This window comes from Triticum urartu, chromosome 2 (genome assembly GCF_003073215.2).
Source record: "Triticum urartu cultivar G1812 chromosome 2, Tu2.1, whole genome shotgun sequence".
NCBI classification, from domain to species: Eukaryota; Viridiplantae; Streptophyta; class Magnoliopsida; order Poales; family Poaceae; genus Triticum; species Triticum urartu.
The window spans coordinates 574125227-574144049 of record NC_053023.1 but is presented as its reverse complement, the minus strand read 5'-3'; the positions used below and the strand labels follow the sequence as shown (position 1 = coordinate 574144049).

General features: G+C 45.9%; 2 protein-coding genes across 2 annotated transcripts; both read left to right on the top strand.

Moving 5' to 3' along the window:
* The first annotated feature begins 342 nt into the window (after positions 1–342).
* Positions 343–2487, top strand: LOC125538862. Its single transcript, XM_048702166.1, has one exon. It carries the CDS (start codon positions 358–360, stop codon positions 2275–2277), a length of 1920 nt encoding a protein of 639 aa, XP_048558123.1. The 5' UTR covers positions 343–357; the 3' UTR covers positions 2278–2487.
* A 1958-nt stretch (positions 2488–4445) lies between these two features.
* On the top strand, positions 4446–6854 carry LOC125538863 (VAN3-binding protein). Its single transcript, XM_048702167.1, has 8 exons — positions 4446–4592; positions 4686–4903; positions 4998–5078; positions 5179–5241; positions 5479–5851; positions 5948–6130; positions 6211–6321; positions 6404–6854. Exons 1-8 carry the CDS (start codon positions 4550–4552, stop codon positions 6595–6597), a joined length of 1266 nt encoding a protein of 421 aa, XP_048558124.1. The 5' UTR covers positions 4446–4549; the 3' UTR covers positions 6598–6854.
* Positions 6855–18823: the final 11969 nt, after the last annotated feature.

The following is an 18823-nucleotide window of genomic DNA, read 5'->3' as shown; positions in this document are numbered from 1 at the left end:
AATAAAGCCTCTGTTGCAACAAAAGCTTAGTTGCAAAAAAGTTATGCAACAAAACCTATGTTGCAATGATGAAGGGCACCGATGCGCCAGTTCTGACGCCCGCGAGCCGGACGATCTTTTAAAAAGAGCGTAGCAGTTCCATAAATGATCCACAATTTTATCTTGTCTACTGTATAAAAAGTACTCTCTTAGTATAAAAAATATAAAGTTAGTACAAAGTTGAGTTATTTATTTTGGGACGGAGGGAGTAACACCTTACCTTACCTGTTCATGGGCCGGCCATCTGGTGGTAAAGCCGAATCTTCGTGGGCTAGATCGGCCGCTCAAGCCCAACTTTCCAGTCCATCTCGCACGGTGATGTGGAAAAATGAAGGTAAGGAAAATCTCCAACTCCGACAGGTCCAAAACCCAAAGCCCCAGCCAGCCATGCCGACCGGCGTGGCCATCCCCGCCCCCTACCCCAAACCCCCGCAATCCCCTCGCCTCCTCCACCGCAGCCGCCACTGCTCCGGCCACCGCCTCCTCCTCGCCACAGCCTCCCCCTTCCGCCCAGATTCCCCACCTCTCCCCTTCCCCAGGCGTAGCCGCAGCTCCGTCGCCGCCATCCATGCCGCCTCCTCCGACCCGGCCCTCTATTCCTTCCCCTCCTCCCCGACCCCGCCTCCGCGCCCGCCCCCGGCCTCGGCCCCTCCGGAGCCCCCCTCCACCGTGGCCCGCGCCGGCCGCAGCAAGAAGAAGCCCGCCGGCGGCCGCATCGAGGGCGGCGGCGACGTGCGGCGCGAGGCCAAGTCCCGGGCCAAGCGCCGCAGCCGCCGCCTCTCGGAGAACGCCTTCTACCGCCGGAAGCGCCGCGCCGCCTCGGGGCAGGCCGACGCCTTCACCGACGAGGAACTCGAGATGATCGGCCTCGGCTACGACCGCTCCGTCCGCTTCATGGACGGGCCCGACGACCCGCGCCTCCGCCACCCGCACGATTGGTACAGGTTCGGCGCCTTCGGACCCTACTCCTGGCGCGGCATCGTCGTCGGGCCGCCCATCCGCGGCCGCTTCTCCGACGACCGCGTCTCCCTCATGTCCGAGGTGGCCGACCACGACGAATGGGACCGCAACGAGCAGTTCGAGATGTCCAACCAATTTTCACACCGTCTCAACGAGCTCGATGATGCCGTCGGCTTCCGGTACTACTGGGTCTTCGTGCGGCACCCTAGGTGGCGCCCCGACGAGCCACCATGGCAGCAGTGGACGCTCTCGGCCGAGGTCGCCGTCCAGGCCAGCAAGGACCAGCGGCTGGATAAGTGGAGCCTCATGGGCCGGTTCGGTAACTCGACACGCGAGCTGATCACGCGCTGCGCGGCCTGGATGCGCCCGGACATCCTATATGTCAAGCGTCCGCTGTACCAGTCGAGGTTCGAGCCACAGGAGGAATTCTTCAGTCGGCTCCGCCCGTTGGTTGATCCCTCAACCGAGAACCAGTTCTTGTTTGACCTTGAACAGGATGGCAGGGTCATTCAGACGACCTACTTCGGGGGCCTTTGCAGGATTGTGAAGGCAAGCCCAAAGTCTTATGTGGATGATGTTGTAAATGCATACTCGAAGCTGAGTGAGGCGGATAAGTCACGCTGTCTGGAGTTCTTGCTCACAAACCATCCCATGGAGCTGCTCCACCCATACACCAAGGAGTGGAAAGTCAAGCTAGAGGAGATGGAACTTGGGTGTGATGCGCCTGATGAGAGTGACGATGAGGGTGGTGATGAGATTGGAAGTGAGATCATTGATTGGGTTGAGGATGAGGAGGTTGATGTGATTGATGATACCGAGGATGATGTAGACAACGACTATGAAGATGAGGAAGTGGTTGATGTCAGTGAAGAGGTGGAAGCAGATGAAGTAATAGAAAGTAGTGAGGAGAATGAGGACTACTGGGACGAGCAATGGGATAAAGCGATGAAAAGTAATGATAAAATGGAGAAACTGGTCAAGAACAGGGTTGAGAAATCATATGAGTATAATAAGCGGCAAATGCAACAGCAGAAAGATATGGAATCGCAAATGGGCACTTCCAATACAATGATTATGCAGCAGGAGCAGGCCGAGGAGGATGAGGTGAAGCTGGTACAGCAGGAAAGTGCAAGGAGCAGAAGTGCGCTGGTCAGAGTGAAGCGCGAGCCCCCTCCAGGGCTCTTCCTGAGGGCGGCTGTCCGGCCATTCACTTACAGGAATCTTGTCAAGGAAATTGTTCTGATGAGACACCAAATTATTGATGGAGAGATAGTTTAGCTTCAAATTTTCAGCAACTGGAGAATTGCAGAGACTGCGCAAACAAGGTTCTGAAGAAGCATCTTCCTTGGTTATTTAAAATGTTTAGCTGTATTTAGGGCGTGTTGATCTTCTTTGTAGTTCTGAACCTAGGGAACACACAAGTCATGTAATTCTTCCCCTGCAAAAGTTTACAATGGAATTTGAGACTTGAAGCTTATGTTTCTGATATATTGAGTTCTCCCCAATGAAGTTTGAGTATGGCTTAGTTCATGTCTGGGGTTGATTTTTCTTGGTTTGGTTATTATAACAACTGTTACTATCTAATGTGGCTTATGGAGTTATTTCCATGTCACTTGCCCCTCTATATAATCAACAAAAACCAGGCTGATCAACTGAAACTCAGAAGAATAGACAGCCACAACGGCCTACAGCAAGCTGGGCATCAAGGCGATGCTGCTAAACTATAGGCTGACTGTGCTAGGCAGTCTGCTTACACATAAATAAGAAGATTCAGAAATTTCTCAAAAAATCAGCAATCAAGTGTTTTACTGAGCTAAAACAATGGCAGATCTGATCTCAGCTGAATGTGAAGTGTTAGCCATCTAGCAACTTTTCTTTTTCCTGATGAAGACATTCTGAACATGCCCTGAAAATTGTCCATCAACCATTCTCCCTTTCCCAAAAGCTACTAAAAAGCCATGACAAGAACTCCATGCCGACAAATTAACATGATTTTTAGCTTCCCCTCGAAAAATTATGCGGGAGCCTTCAAGAATCCGCAGAGCCAGCTTTACATTTTAAAAAAAGAGTTGTAAAGCTCGACGATCGAACCGATATCCCATGATCGAAAGGGCCCTTGCCATGAGATATAAAAATCCCCCTCAAGTTTTGTCAAAAGGTGAATGATCAGCAGACAGGATTAGAAGGCCTACACATGACGCTAGAATAAACAATGGCTAAGAGGCTTCAGCTGGAATGCTCTTTAGGCGGGCGGCAATAAGTGAAAAAATGATTTAACCTGATGCATGCACCACATCTAAGCTTTAAGCCACCAAATTTGCTTTAAGATGTTGATTATTACACCAACCAGCAATGAGAAACTACTGCCCCTCACTGGAGTCTTACTCACCTTTTGAAGAAGCGATGTTGGGAGTTGCTCAACTATTCCTCACCAATGGCAACTCTGTTTTGGATGACCTGCAAGCACTATTCCTACTGCAAACCATGCTGCAACTTCTTGAGGAGCTGATGGCTAATGATTCAACAGTTAATGAAATTCCCTCCTGCTATGTGCCAAAGCTCATTATTCCAAAATGGGAAAGGCTATGGCACTGTAGCTGCAAGCAAGTGGGGGGCATCAGCACCTTCTGCTTGATATGCTGATTTTCTGCTGACCCAGCACACAATCAGTTAAGAGTTCTCAACACTCATTGAATTCAAAACTCAAAGCTATATAACAACATCGACACCATAGTACAGTGATACTTCAGAACTGAAGAATTTCAAGGCTATCTACAGTTCTACATCATGTATATTCCCCCGGTTTCCTGTGAGAATTAGCTCATATATAATATCCTGACTTGCATATTTTGTTGACAGAATTTATGTTACAGGATGAGATACTGAATCCCAGTTCACTGAACATTCCACTAGATTCTCGCGTTCTGCCGCTACGGGATACGACACTGCAGCTCTACGGTCAGTGACCCATACAGTGTACGTCTTTGCTCCAGCATTGCAGTATTGCACGCATGGAAATGATGCTAGGAAAGTTCTGTAGCATCTTCTGGAGGACACCCTCATCCTGCTGCCTTTTCTCAATTTTCTTCTGCAGCAGTGGCAACCCAATCTCCAAACATGGCATGTTCTCCCACAGAAGCCTCTGATTATCAGTAGAATAGATGGGACCATTGGACCCAGGAAAACCTAAGTACCCCCTCTTTGCAGCATGGTTCCAATTTTTAAATCGGTTCAAGTATGAAATCCAGCACCAAAGTGCGTACTAAGACTCCCCGAATGTTTAAGGACGGTTATGCCGATGTTTTTTTTTTACGATAAAGGCTCCGAGGTCCCCCATTTTGATTCCATCTTCTTTGTGTGCAGCTAAAGCATGAATGGGTGAAGCTAATGATTTACCCCACTCTTATTCCCCCCAAAAGCCCACTAACACGCTTGTTTAATCAGTGTTTTGGGGTATTAAACTCACTGCCCCTCTGTGACACCTGTCTTGTTTAAGTTTTTTTACAGCTAAAAGTTGGACTAAAGTGGTTGGAGCTATCCTAGTGATCTGATGGAGGATCTGGTTCCTGCCAAGGCATTCTATTCGGCTGCAGGTGGGAAGCTGCCTCTGCACAACCACCAGAGATCAAACCATATCTCTGTCCTGTATAAGTCTCTGATCAGTTGCTAACATCTGGTGGAACTAGCTGTTGGCATGGAGCCGGATCACAGAGGCCTGATGGCGATCGTGCGCGAAGAGCCACCGCCATCGGAGGAGCCGATGGACCTGCTGTCGAGCGCGTGGTGCAGCTCGGCGATCCAAGTTCTTCAGACGGGTCCGAAGGAGGAGGATCGCTCGCTGGCGCTGGTGGAGCACCCTGTCATTGGGCTTGACGATGATAGGAGAGACCTGTCGCAGCTGCAGGTAAGTGTAGGTAACTTCATTGTACTGTAGCAAATAAGTAGCATTTTGTCAGGAGATCACACTCAGGATATGGATGCCCCGGGTGGTTTTGCAGAGGAATGATCGTAGCTTGGTTGTTGACGACAGCGGCTTCGGTGGCACGACGCAACCGCAATGGAAATACGACGATCTGAAGGTACAAAGTTGATGCGGCCATGTGATGTTCATGGTGTATGTGCAAGCTTTGGTATAGCCTGATGGTGTTAACTGTGTGCTTTTTGGCGGTGTTTTTTCAGTCATGGATATGGCTGCAGAAGGCCATTCACCCGGAGCTGGACTACGACAACAAGAAGAAATGGGTGAGTGAAAGGATTTAGGAGCCGGCAGGTTTAATTAGCACGATTTGCTCTTTGCAAAAACGAAACGTGATCGTGATGCAAATGGAACGAATCGTGCAGTAGAAGAAGCCAGATGGCAAATGGTTTGTTGATTGATTTCCAATTAACGCGCGGATCGAGGATATTTAAATGGCACGCGATATGTTTCCATGATTTTGCTGGATCTTAAATATTTGAACCTGGTACGTGTGGACGCAGCTCCCGCGCAAGATGTCGGCGCCGTGGAGCGGCATCTCGCTCAAGAAGTGGGTCAAGGAGCGGAAGCAGAAGCGCAAGGAGGAGGCGCGGCTGCACAGGGCCGAGGTCCACGCCGCGGTGTCCGTCGCGGGCGTCGCGGCCGTGCTCGCCGCCATCGCCGCGGAGAACTCCGCGCCCGCGGCGCGCGGCTCGGCGTCGGCCTCGATGAGGGAGACGGCGGTGGCCTCGGCCGCCGCGCTCGTGGCGGCGCAGTGCGCCAAGGTGGCCGAGGCCGCGGGCGCCACGCGGGACCAGGTCGCCGCGGCAGTCAACGCCGCCGTGGCCGCCACCGACGCCAGCAACGTGATCACGCTCACCGCCGCCGCCGCCACCTGTAAGCCCTCTCGACCGGCCGGAGACGTTTTGAGATGTGACATGGTTCCAAAGAATTCAGATCACGAGATCATTTGTTTGCGCGTTGAATTGACAGCACTGCGTGGCGCGGCGGCGCTGCGAGGGAGGCGCGGCGGCAGCGGCGGCCATGGGCAGAGCGAGAGGGCGGACCAGGGTGGCACGGCGCCGTGGCAGGACGACCTGGACTTCGACTTCAACTACGCGAGGTCCAAGGCGGCGCTGGCCAAGGGCGACGAGCTGTTCGTCGCGATGCCTGACGGTAAGCCGGCCGCCGTCGCATCGTGCGTGTCGTGCCATGATCAAACTCTTCTCATCTCATGCATGTTGCCGTCCGTGCAGGCAAGTGGAAGCTGCACACGGTGTCCGCGGCCACGGACAGGAACGGCAAGGTCGTCCTCCGGATCAAGAAGATGAACTTGGTCATGCAGGCCTTCTCCAACACCAAAGAATGTAAGCAAATACCATGAGTTGCATGAGATCGAACACCCTTTCCCTTTTCTTAGTTCTTTCAACACGTTTGGTACGTTGGCAGGCGTGGTGGAGGACGTCCGGCCGTGCGCGCCGGAGAAGGCGAGCCGGGAGGGGGACGCGACGTACCCGGTGGAGGTGAGGACGAGCAGGGGCAAGGTGGAGCTCCGCGCCGACGACTACGCCGTGTACAAGAGGTGGGTCACCACCGTGACGCACATGCTCACCTCCTCCACCGCCATCACCATGCGCAATTAACCATCGATCGATCCCGCCACGGCCGACCGATCGAATCCAATCCACTGACGTACCTGCGCGACCGGAAGTAACAAATGGGTCGTACGTGTACACGTGTTCGATTTCAGATCTCACGCTTCTGGTTTTAATCCCCACCCAGATTAATGTGTAACTAAATTTAGCCTCTTGATGTGGTGACTTTGTCAATTTCAAAATTTATTGGCTTAGTCTTTAGGAGGTGCTTCACGGAATAGAGTGTGGATGGGTACCTATGGTCATAGGGGATGAGTGTACGCAAACATTTGTTTTTTTCCCACGAATACGCAAAGCTTGCATATCATTCCATTGATAGAAGAAGAAGAATGAGTACAGGGGATACAACACATGACACAAACACATGCATGCGTGAACATGGTGTCCGGAGCAGAGGGACAAGGGATGCTCGGCCCAAACACAAGATACATCACAGCTAAACCTACCAAACCCGAGCCAAGAGCGGCACTACCAAACCAATGAGAACTCCAACATCATCCGAGCCAAGACCGGGGACACTGCGAGCGAGCAAGATAGTGCCTTCAAGAAGAAGAACGATCAAGGCTCCGTCACTATCCGGTCCGGGAGACCCGACCTAGGGTTTCCCCTGAGCTCGTAGAGGGGCGCAGCTGAAGAAGGCCTTGGCAGCGCCTCCATGGTGGAAAACGACACCCGCGGGCGCCGTCGCTGCCAGCACCGGCGAGCTGAGCAAGGATCTCTCCCTGGCCTGAAGCTGAGCGATCCCATAGCCGCCGAATCCGGTATCGTAGATGGGGGGGGGGGGGCAACCCTGATTGGAGTCACCGAGTCGGGGGGGTGGCGGGGCTGCACCTACCGTCGAAGGGTGGCACCACCACCGCACCCAGGAGCACCGGATCTAGCAAAAGGAAGGGCTTTGAGGCATAGATGGTGATAACCCACGAGTATAGGGGATCGCAACAATTTTCGAGGGTAGAGTATTCAATCCAAATTTATTGATTCGACACAAGGGGAGCCAAAGAATATTCTCAAGTATTAGAGCTGAATTGTCAATTCAACCACACTTGAAAACTTAATATCTGCAGCAAAGTGTTTAGTAGCAAAGTAATATGATAATAGTGGTAACGGTGGCAAAAATAATATTTTTGGTTTTATAGTGATTGTAACAATAGTAACAGAAAAGTAAACAAGCGAAGAGCAATATATGAAAAGCTCGTAGGCATTGGATCGGTGATGGAGAATTATGTCGGATGCGGTCAATCATGCAACAATTATAACATAGGGTGACAGAGAACTAGCTCCAGTTCATCAATGTAATGTAGGCATGTATTCCGAATATAGTCATACGTGCTTATGGAAAAGAACTTGCATGCCATCTTTTGTCCTACCCTCCCGTAGTAGCGGGGTCCTATTGGAAACTAAGGGATATTAAGGCCTCCTTTTAATAGAGTACCAGACCAAAGCATTAACACATAGTGAATACATGAACTCCTCAAACTACGGTCATCACCGGTAAGTATCCCGATTATTGTCACTTCGGGGTTAACGGATCATAACACATAATAGGTGACTATAGACTTACAAGATAGGATCAAGAACTCACATATATTCATGAAAACATAATAGGTTCAGATCTGAAATCATGACACTCGGGCCCCAGTGACAAGCATAAACATAGCAAAGTCATAGCAACATCAATCTCAGAACACAATGGATAATAGGGATCAAACCCTAACAAAACCAACTCGATTACATAATAAATCTCATCCAACCCATCACCGTTCAGCAAGCCTATGATGGAATTACTCACGCACAGCGGTGAGCATCATGAAATTGGTGATGGAGGAAGGTTGATGACGATGATGGCGATGGATTCCCCTCTCCGGTGCCCCAAACGAACTCCAGATCAGCCCTCCCGAGAGAGATTAGGGCTTGGCGGCGACTCCGTATCGTAAAACGCGATGAATCCTTCTCTCTGATTTTTTCTCCCCGAACACGAATATATGAATTGGAGTTGAGGTCAGTGGAGCATCAGGGGGCCCACGAGGCAGGGGGTGCGCCCCCACCCTCGTGGACAGAGTGTGGGCCCCCTGACGTGGATTCTTCTTCCAGTATTTTTTATATATTCCAAAAATAATCTCCGTTGATTTTCAGGTCATTCCGAGAACTTATATTTCTGCACAAAAATAACACCATGGCAATTCTGCTGAAAACAGCGTCAGTCCGGATTAGTTCCATTCAAATCATGCAAGTTAGAGTCCAAAAGAAGGGCAAAAGTGTTTGGAAAAGTAGATACGACGGAGATGTATCAACTCCCCCAAGCTTAAACCTTTGCTTGTCCTCAAGTAATTCAGTTGATAAACTGAAAGTGATAAAGAAAAACTTTTACAAACTCTGTTTGCTCTTGTTGTTGCAAATATGTAAAGCCAACATTCAAGTTTTCAGCAAAGATTATGAACTAACCATATTCACAATAACATTTAGGTCTCATGTTTACTCATATCAATGGCATAATCAACTAGCGAGCAATAATAATAAATCTCGGATGACAACACTTTCTCAAAACAATCATAATATGATATAACAAGATGGTATCTCGCTAGCCCTTCCTGAGACCGCAAAACATAAATGCAGAGCACCTTTAAAGATCAAGGACTGACTAGACATTGTAATTCATGGTAAAAGAGATCCAGTCAAGTCATACTCAATGTAAACTAATAGTAATGGATGCAAATGACATCGGTGCTCTCCAACTGGTGCTTTTTAATAATAGGATGATGACTCAACATAAAAGTAAATAGATAGGCCCTTCGCAGAGGGAAGCAGGGATTTGTAGAGGTGCCAGAGCTCGGTTTTGAAATAGAGATGAATAATATTTTGAGCGGTATACTTTCATTGTCAACAGAACAACCGAGAGATCTCGATATCTTCCATGCTACACACATTATAGGCGGTTCCCAAGCAGAATGGTAAAGTTTATACTCCCCCACCACCAACAAGCATCAATCCATGGCTTGCCCGAAACAATGGGTGCCTCCAACTAACAACATCCTGGGGGAGTTTTGTTTGCAATTATTTTGATTTGATTTGAGCATGGGACTGGGCATCCCGGTGACCAGCCATTTTCTCGTGAATGAGGAACGTAGTCCACTCCTCTTGAGAATAACCCGCCTAGCATGGAGGATACAGATAGCCCTAGTTGATACATGAGCTATTCGAGCATACAAAACATAATTTTTATTTGAAGGTTTAGAGTTTTGCACATACAAATTTACTTGGAACGGCAGGTAGATACCGTATATAGGTAGGTATGATGGACTCACATGGAATAACTTTGGGGTTTATGGAATTGGATGCACAAGCAGTATTCCCGCTTAGTACAAGTGAAGGCTAGAAAAAGACTGGGAAGCGACCAGCTAGAGAGCGACAACAGTCATGAACATGCATTAAAATTAATCAACACCGAATGCAAGCATGAGTAGGATATAATGCAGCATGAACATAAATATCGTAGAGGCTATGTTGATTTTGTTTCAACTACATGCGTGAACATGTGCCAAGTCAAGCCACTCGAATCTTTCAAAGGAGGATACCATCCCATCATACCACATCACAACCATTTTAATAGCATGTTGGCACGCAAGGTAAACCATTATAAACTCCTAGCTAATTAAGCATGTCATAAGCAACTATAATCTCTAATTGTCATTGCAAACATGTTTCTTTCATAATAGGCTAAATCAGGAACGATGAACTAATCATATTTACAAAAACAAGAGAGGTCGAGTTCATACCAGCTTTTCTCATCTCAATCAGTTCATCATATATCGTCATTATTGCCTTTCACTTGCACTGCCGAAAGGTGTGGATAATAATAATAGTGCACGTGCATTGGACTAAGTTGGAATCTGCAAGCATTCAATTCATGGGAGAAGACAAGGTAATATGGACTCTTTGTTAGATCAACAATAATGCATATAAGAGCCACTCAACATTTTCATTATGGTCTTCTCCTCTCGACCCCCAAAGGAAAGAAATAAAACAAAACTATTTGCACGGGAAATCTCCCAACAAGCAAACGAAGAACGAGAAATCTTTTTGGGTTTTCTTTTAATTACTACTACTACATGCATGGAAAGTAAACTAGTTAAAAGCTACAAGCAATTTTTTTGGTTTTTCTTAAGGTTTTTCAAACACATAAGAAGAAAGAGAGAAAATGAAAATAACCTAGCATGAATGATACAATGAAAAAGTATGAGCACCGACAACTGGCATGTGTGTGTGAACATGAATGTAATGTCGGTGAGAAATACGTACTCCCCCAAGCTTAGGCTTTTGGCCTAAGTTGGTCTATGCCCATGGATGGCCTGGTGGGTCTCCGAAGTTGAAGCTGGGGTCGTACTGAGATGCATGAGCTACTGCCTGAAGAGCTGCAGCTTGGAGGCGGGCTGCCTCCGTCCTCCTCTCGTACTCGTCCGCCTCCTCCCTGGTTATAACATATCTCCTTTTTGCCTGAAAGTCAAAGAAAGTAGGAGCAGGGAGAGCGACATGATAGGTGCTTCGTCTGTCAAAGATTAATCGGTACTGGAGGGACTGATTGTTCCTCTCAACAAACTGATGACGAACCATAGCATTATAATCTAAATAAGTAGGAGGCAACTCAATATCATATCCATGTATGGGTACCTCAAGAAAATCAGCTAAACGGGTTGCATAAATTCCACCAAAGAAATCTCCATTAATTCTATTATTATGCAACCTACGTGCAACAATGGCCCCCCAAGTTATATTATCTATCTCCTAATACATCACTCTTGAGAACACTAAGATCTAGAACACACATGTGACATGCCTCATCCTTGCCATTTATGCATCTACCTATAAAGAAAGCGAAATAATGTATAGCAGGAAAATGAATGCTCACTATGGTGGCTTGCGTTATTTCTCTAGATTCCCCCACAGTGATACTAGCAAGAAAATCTTTATATTCAGATTTACGAAGTTCACTAACATTACCCCACTATGGGAGTTTACAAGCAGTATTAAAATATTCTAAGTCCATGGTATAAGATTTATCATAAATATCAAACAGGACAGTTTGAGAATTGCGTGATGATGTAAATTCAAACCTTCTCACAAAGGAATCAGTGAGGTAGTAGTACTGACGACACTTATCTGCCTCGAAGCTCTCAAGATCAGCGTTACGCACATATGCGTCAAATTCCTCCTTGATTCCTACTCGAACCATGAAGTCCTCTGACGGCCATTCACAAGGCCGCACTTGAGCCTCCCTTGGTAGTTCATTGTCCGGCTCGCGTATTGCGGGCCTGGGTCCTTGCTTCCTTGAGGAACCACCTTGGTACATTTTCCTAAACATATTTCTTCCTCTGAAAAATTTCTGAAATTTTTAGTAACTTAAAATAAAAGTGAACCAAACTCAACAAGATTGATAGCAACTACTCCTACAAGTGCCTAGAGGCTATATCATGCATTAAAACTACTTTTGACCACATAAATTTGACATGCAAGCTCAAGAACAAGGTCATCTAAAAAGCAAAAATTTGCAATGAATAAAGCACTAGAACAAAAACTAATTGGACCATTGGAGGAGTCACTACCAAAGAACAATCCCCCAAAGCAATTTTGTGAGAGGAGCTTTGAGCAAGGAGATCGAGAATGGCAGCAAGACAAGCAAGAACTCGGGTTTGAGCTGGCTAGTGATTTTTTCTGGAGCAAAACGAAGTGTGTGGATGCAAGGATAAGTGGAGGGGACCCACGTGGGGTCCACGAGGCAGGGGGGGCGCCCTCCACCCTCGTGGGCACGTGGCTGCTCCCTCTGCTGTGTTCTCAATGTCAGATATTCTCAAATATTTTAGAAAAATCATATTTAATTTTCAGGGCATTTGGAGAACTTTTATTTTCGGGGTATTTTTTATTGCATGAATAATTTAGAAAACAGACAGAAAATACTATTTTTTCTTTATTTAATATAAATAACAGAAAGTAAAAGGAGGGTACAGAGAGTTGTGCCTTCTAACTTCATCCATCTCATGCTCATCAAAAGGAATCCAGTAACAAGGTTGATCAGGTCTTGTTAACAAACTCATTTCGAATAACATGAAACCGGAGAAATTTTGAATAACACTAGGTTACCTCAATGGGGATATGCACATCCCCAACAATAAGAATATCATATTTCTTCTTGACAGTAGGAAGAGGAAATTCAAAACCTTCAATAGTGATTGTTGAAATTTTTCTAATAGAATTGATACTGTGGACTTGAGGTTGTTTCCTCAGAAAGTGTGCCGTATGCTCATTACCATTAACATGAAAAGTGACATTGCCTTTGTTGCAATCAATAACAGCCCCTGCAGTATTAAAAAAGGGTCTACCAAGGATAATCGACATACTATCGTCCTCGGGAATATCAAGAGTAACAAAGTCCGTTAAAATAGTAACGTTTGCAACCACAACAGGCACATCCTCACAAATACCGACATGTATAGTAGTTGATTTATTAGACATTTGCAAAGATATTTCAGTAGGTGTCAACTTATTCAAATCAAGTCTACGATATAAAGAGAGAGGCATAACACTAACACCGGCTCCAAGATCACATGAAGCAGTTTTAACATAGTTTCTTTTAGTGGAGCATGGTATAGTTGGTACTCCTAGATCTCCAAGTTTCTTTGGTATTCCACCCTTAAAAGTGTAATTAGCAAGCATGGTGGAAATTTCAGCTTCCGGTATCTTTCTTTTATTAGTAATAATTTCCTTCTTGTATTTAGCATAAGGGTACATTTTAAGCATATTAGTCAAACACATACGCAAAAGATAGGTCTAATCATTTCAGCAAAGCGCTCAAAATCCTCATCATCCTTTTTCTTGGATGGTTTAGGAGGAAAAGGCATGGGTTTCTGAACCCATGGTTCTCTTTCTTTACCGTGTTTTCTAGCAATGAAGTCTTTCTTATCATAACGTTGATTCTTTGATTGTGGGTTATCAAGATCAACAGCAGGTTCAATCTCTACATCATTATCATTGCTAGGTTGAGCATCAACATGAACATCATCATTAACATTATCACTAGGTTCATGTTCATTACTAGATTGTGTTTCAGCATCAGACATAGAAATATCATTGGGATTCTCAGGTGTGTCAACAACAGGTTCACTAGAAGCATGAAAAGTCCTATCATTTTTCTTTTTCTTCTTCTTAGAAGAACTAGGTGCATCTACATTAGTTCTCTGAGAATCTTGCTCAATTCTCTTAGGGTGGCCCTCAGGATACAAAGGTTCCTGAGTCATTTTACCCCCTCTAGTCACAACTCGAACATCATTTTCATTGTTCTTATTATTTAATTCATTGAGCAAATCATTCTGAGCTTTAAGTACTTGTTCTACTTGAGTGGTAACCATAGAAGCATGTTTACTAATAAGTGTAAGTTCACCTTTAACTCTAGCCATATAATCACTCAAGTGTTCAAGCATATCAGCATTGTATTTCAATTGTCTACCAACATAAGCATTGAAGTTTTCTTGTTTAACCATAAAGTCATCAAACTCATCCAAGCATTGGCTAGCAAACTTAGTAAATGGGATTTCACATTTATCAAATCTATAGAGAGAATTTACCTTTACTACCTATGTCGGGTTATCAAGACCATGTATTTCTTCAATAGGTGGTAAATTCTTAACATCTTCAGCTTTAGTACCTTTTTCTTTCATAGATTTCTTTGCCTTTTGCATATCTTCAGGACTGAGAAATAGAATACCCATTTTCTTTGGAGTTGGATTAGGAGTTGGTTCAGGAACTGTCCAATTATTTTCATTAGGCAACATATTATTCAATAGCAATTCAGCTTGATCAACAGTTATTTCCCTGAAAACACAACCAACACAACTATCCAGGTAATCTCTGGAAGCATCGGTTAGTCCATTATAAAAGATATCAAGTATTTCATTTTTCTTAAGAGGATGATCAGGCAAACATTAAGTAATCGGAGAAGCCTCCCCAAGCTTGTGGGAGACTCTCTTATTCAATTTACACAACATTATATATTTCCCTTAAGGAAGCTTGTTTCTTATGAGCGGGGAAATATTTAGCGGAGAAGTAATAAATCATATCCTGGGGACTACGCACACAACCAGGATCAAGAGAATTAAACCATGTTTTAGCATCACCCTTTAATGAGAACGGAAAAAACTTAAGGATAAAGTAATAGCGAGTTTTCTCATCATGAGTAAGCAGGGTGGCTATATCATTTAATTTAGTAAGATGTGCCACAACAGTTTCAGATTCATAGCCATAAAAAGGATCGGATTCAACCAAAGTAATTAACTCAGGATCGATAGAGAAATCATAATCCTTATCAGTAATAAAGATAGGTGAAGTAGCAAAAGCAGGGTCACATTTTATTCTAGCATTCAAAGACTTTTCTTCGAGCTTAGCTAATAATTTCTTAAGATCAGATCTATCATTGCAAGCAAAAAAGTCTCTAGCAGTTTCTTCATCCATAACATAACCCTCAGGCACAACACGCAATTATATCTAGGGGGAGAATCTTCATCATCACTTTCATCAATATTATCAGATTCAATAATTTCATTCTCTCTATCCCTAGCAAGTTGTTCATCAAGAAATTCACCTAGTGGCATAGTAGTATCAAGCATAGAAGTAGTTTCATCATAAGTATCATGCATAGCAGAAGTGGGATCATCAATAACATGCGACCTATCGGAATCAATAGTAGCAGTAAGTGTCGCAAGTTTACTCAAAACAGAAGATGAATCAGTGCAGAGCTAGATGGCAGTTCCTTACCTCCTCCCGTAGTTGAGGAAAAAATCTTGGTTCTTTGATCTTTCAAGTTCTTCATAGTGATCAACAGATATAAATCCCAAGTGACTCAAAGAACAGAGCTATGCTCCCCGGAAATGGCGCCAGAAAATAGTCTTGATAACCCACAAGTATAGGGGCTCGCAACAGTTTTCGAGGCTAGAGTATTCAACCCAAATTTATTGATTCAACACAAGGGGAGCCAAAGAATATTCTCAAGTATTAGCATCTGAGTTGTCAATTCAACCACACCTGGAAACTTAATATCTGCAGCAAAGTGTTTAGTAGCGAAGTAATATGATAATAGTGGTAACGGTGGCAAAAGTAATATTTTTGGTTTTATAGTGATTGTAATAGTAGTAATAGAAAAGTAAATAAGCGAAGAACAATATATGAAAAGCTCGTAGGCATTGGATCGGTGATGGAGAATTATGTCGGATGCGATCAATCATGCAACAATTATAACATAGGGTGACACAGAACTAGCTCCAGTTCATCAATGTAATGTAGGCATGTATTCCGAATATAGTCATACATGCTTATGGAAAAGAACTTGCATGACATCTTTTGTCCTACCCTCCCGTAGCAGCGGGGTCCTATTGAAAACTAAGGGATATTAAGGCCTCCTTTTAATAGAGTACCGGACTAAAGCATTAACACATAGTGAATACATGAACTCCTCAAACTACGGTCATCACCGGTAAGTATCCCGATTATTGTCACTTCGGTGTTAACAGATCATAACACATAATAGGTGACAGACTTGCAAGATAGGATCAAGAACTCACATATATTCGTGAAAACATAATAGGTTCAGATCTGAAATCATGGCACTCGGGCCCTAGTGACAAGCATTAAGCATAGCAAAGTCATAGCAACATCAATCTCAGAACACAATGGATACTAGGGATCAAACCCTAACAAAATTAACTCGATTACATGATAAATCTCATCCAACCCATCACCATCCAGCAAGCCTACGATTGAATTACTCACGCACGGCAGTGAGCATCATGAAATTGGTGATGGAGGAAGGTTGATGACGACGGATTCCCCTCTCCGGAGCCCCAAACAGACTCTAGATCAGCCCTCCCAAGAGAGATTAGGGCTTGGCAACGGCTCCGTATCGTAAAACGCAATGAATCCTTCTCTCTGATTTTTTCTCCCCGAACATGAATATATGGAGTTGGAGTTGAGGTCGGTGGAGCGTCAGGGGGCCCACGAGGCAGGGGGGCGCACCCAGGGGGTAGGCGCGCCCCCACCCTTATGGACAGGATGTGGGCCCCCTGACATGGATTCTTCTTCTAGTATTTTTTATATATTCCAAAAATAATCTCCGTTGATTTTCAGGTCATTCTGAGAACTTTTGTTTCTGCACAAAAATAACACCATGGCAATTCTGCTGAAAACAACGTCAGTCCGGGCTAGTTCCATTCAAATCATGCAAGTTAGAGTCCAAAACAAGGGCAAAAGTGTTTGAAAAAGTAGATACGACGGAGATGTATCAAATGGTAGGGCGGGCGACGAGGCGAACCACGCGGGGGTCTTGCCACAACGGCTTTCAGCGACGCCGGCAAGCAAGGACTGGAAGCACACAGGTCTGAGATGCCGTGGCCTTGACCATCAAGATTTCGGCAAGCTAGGTAAGCTTGAAGGGGCGCAGCTACCCAGCTGCCGGGCCGGAGCATCCAGCTGGAGGACGCCGTTAGGAAAGGGCACCGGAGGGACGCGGGCCTGTAGCTGCCAGGGCCAGAACAACACCAGCAAAGACCTGCCACGAAGGGCCCCGAGTCAGCCCCAACCGCGTACACCTCGCTGCCACCACGCGAAAGCCACCTCCGTGGCTTGGGAAGGGGGAGGGCCGCCAGAGACAAGGGGGACGTCTGCACGGGAGGGCGGGGCGCCTGTTGGGGAACGCAGTATTTCAAAAAAAATTCCTACGATCACGCAAGATATATCTTGGAGATGCATAACAATGAGAGGGGAGAGTGTGTCTACGTACCCTCGTAGACCGAAAGCGGAAGCTTTGAGTAACGCGATTGATGTAGTCGAACGTCTCGGCGATCCAACCGATCAAGTACCGAACGCATGGCACCTCCGCGATCTGCACATGTTCAGCTCGGTAACGTCCCTCAAACTCTAGATCCAGTTGAGGCCGAAGGAGAGTTTCGGCAGCACGACAGCGTGTTGATGGTGATGATGAAGTTACCGACACAGGGCTTTGCCTAAGCACTACGACAATATGACCGATGTGGAAATCTGTGGAGGGGGGCACCACACACGGCTAAGAAATCAACTTGTGTGTCTATGGGGTGCCCCCTCCCCCGTATATAAAGGAGGGGAGGAGGAGGAGGGCCGGCCTCAAGGGGCACGCCCAAAGGGGGGATTCCTACTCCTAGCTAGTAGGAGTAGGTTTCCCGCTTTCCTAGTCCAAGTAGGAGAAGAAGGAAGGAGAGGGAGAGGGAGAAGGAAAGAGGGGGGCGCCGCCCCCTCCTAGTCCAATTCGGACCAGCCCATGGGGGGCGCGATGCCTCCCCTTGTGGCCCTTCTCTCCTTTCCATTAAAGCCCAATAAGGCCCAATACTTCCCCCGGTGAATTCCCGTAACTCCCCGGTTCTCCAAAAAATACCCGAATCACTCAGAACCTTTCCGATGTCCGAATATAGCCTTCCAATATGTGAATCTTTACCTCTCGACCATTTCGAGACTCCTCGTCATGTCCATGATCTCATCCGGGACTCTGAACAAACTTCGGTCATCAAATCACATAACTCATAATACAAATTGTCATCGAATGTTAAGCGTGCGGACCCTATGGGTTTGAGAACTATGTAGACATGAACGAGACACATCTCCGGTCAATAACCAATAGCGGAACTTGGATGCTCATATTGGCTCCTACATATTCTACGAAGATCTTTATCGATCAAACCGCATAACAACATACGTTGTTCCCTTTGTCATCGGTATGCTACTTGCCCGAGATTCGATCGTCGGTATCATCATACCCAATTCAATCTTGTCACCGGCAAGTCTCTTTACTCGTTCCGTAATGCATCATCCCGTGACTAACTCATTAGTGACATTGCTTGCAAGGCTCATTGTCATGTGCATTACCGAGAGGGCCTAGAGATACCTCTCCGATACACAGAGTGACAAATCCTAATCTCGATCTATGCCAATTCAACAAACACCATCGGAGACACCTGTAGAGCATCTTTATAATCACCCAGTTACGTTATGACGTTTGATAGCACACAAGGTGTTCCTCCGGTATTCGGGAGTTGCATAATCTCATAGTTATAGGAACATGTATAAGTCATGAAGAAAGAAATAGCAATAAACTAAACGATCATAGTGCTAAGCTAACGAATGGGTCTTGTCCATCACATCATTCTCT

Coding starts and splice junctions, on each gene's coding strand:
- LOC125538863 (XM_048702167.1), top strand. CDS start 4,550: ATGGAGGATCTGGTTCCTGCCAAGGCATTCTATTCGGCTGCAG. Junction 4,593..4,685: donor GGCATTCTATTCGGCTGCAG/GTGGGAAGCTGC, acceptor TGGTGGAACTAG/CTGTTGGCATGGAGCCGGAT. Junction 6,131..6,210: donor GTTCGTCGCGATGCCTGACG/GTAAGCCGGCCG, acceptor CCGTCCGTGCAG/GCAAGTGGAAGCTGCACACG.
- LOC125538862 (XM_048702166.1), top strand. CDS start 358: ATGTGGAAAAATGAAGGTAAGGAAAATCTCCAACTCCGACAGGTCCAA.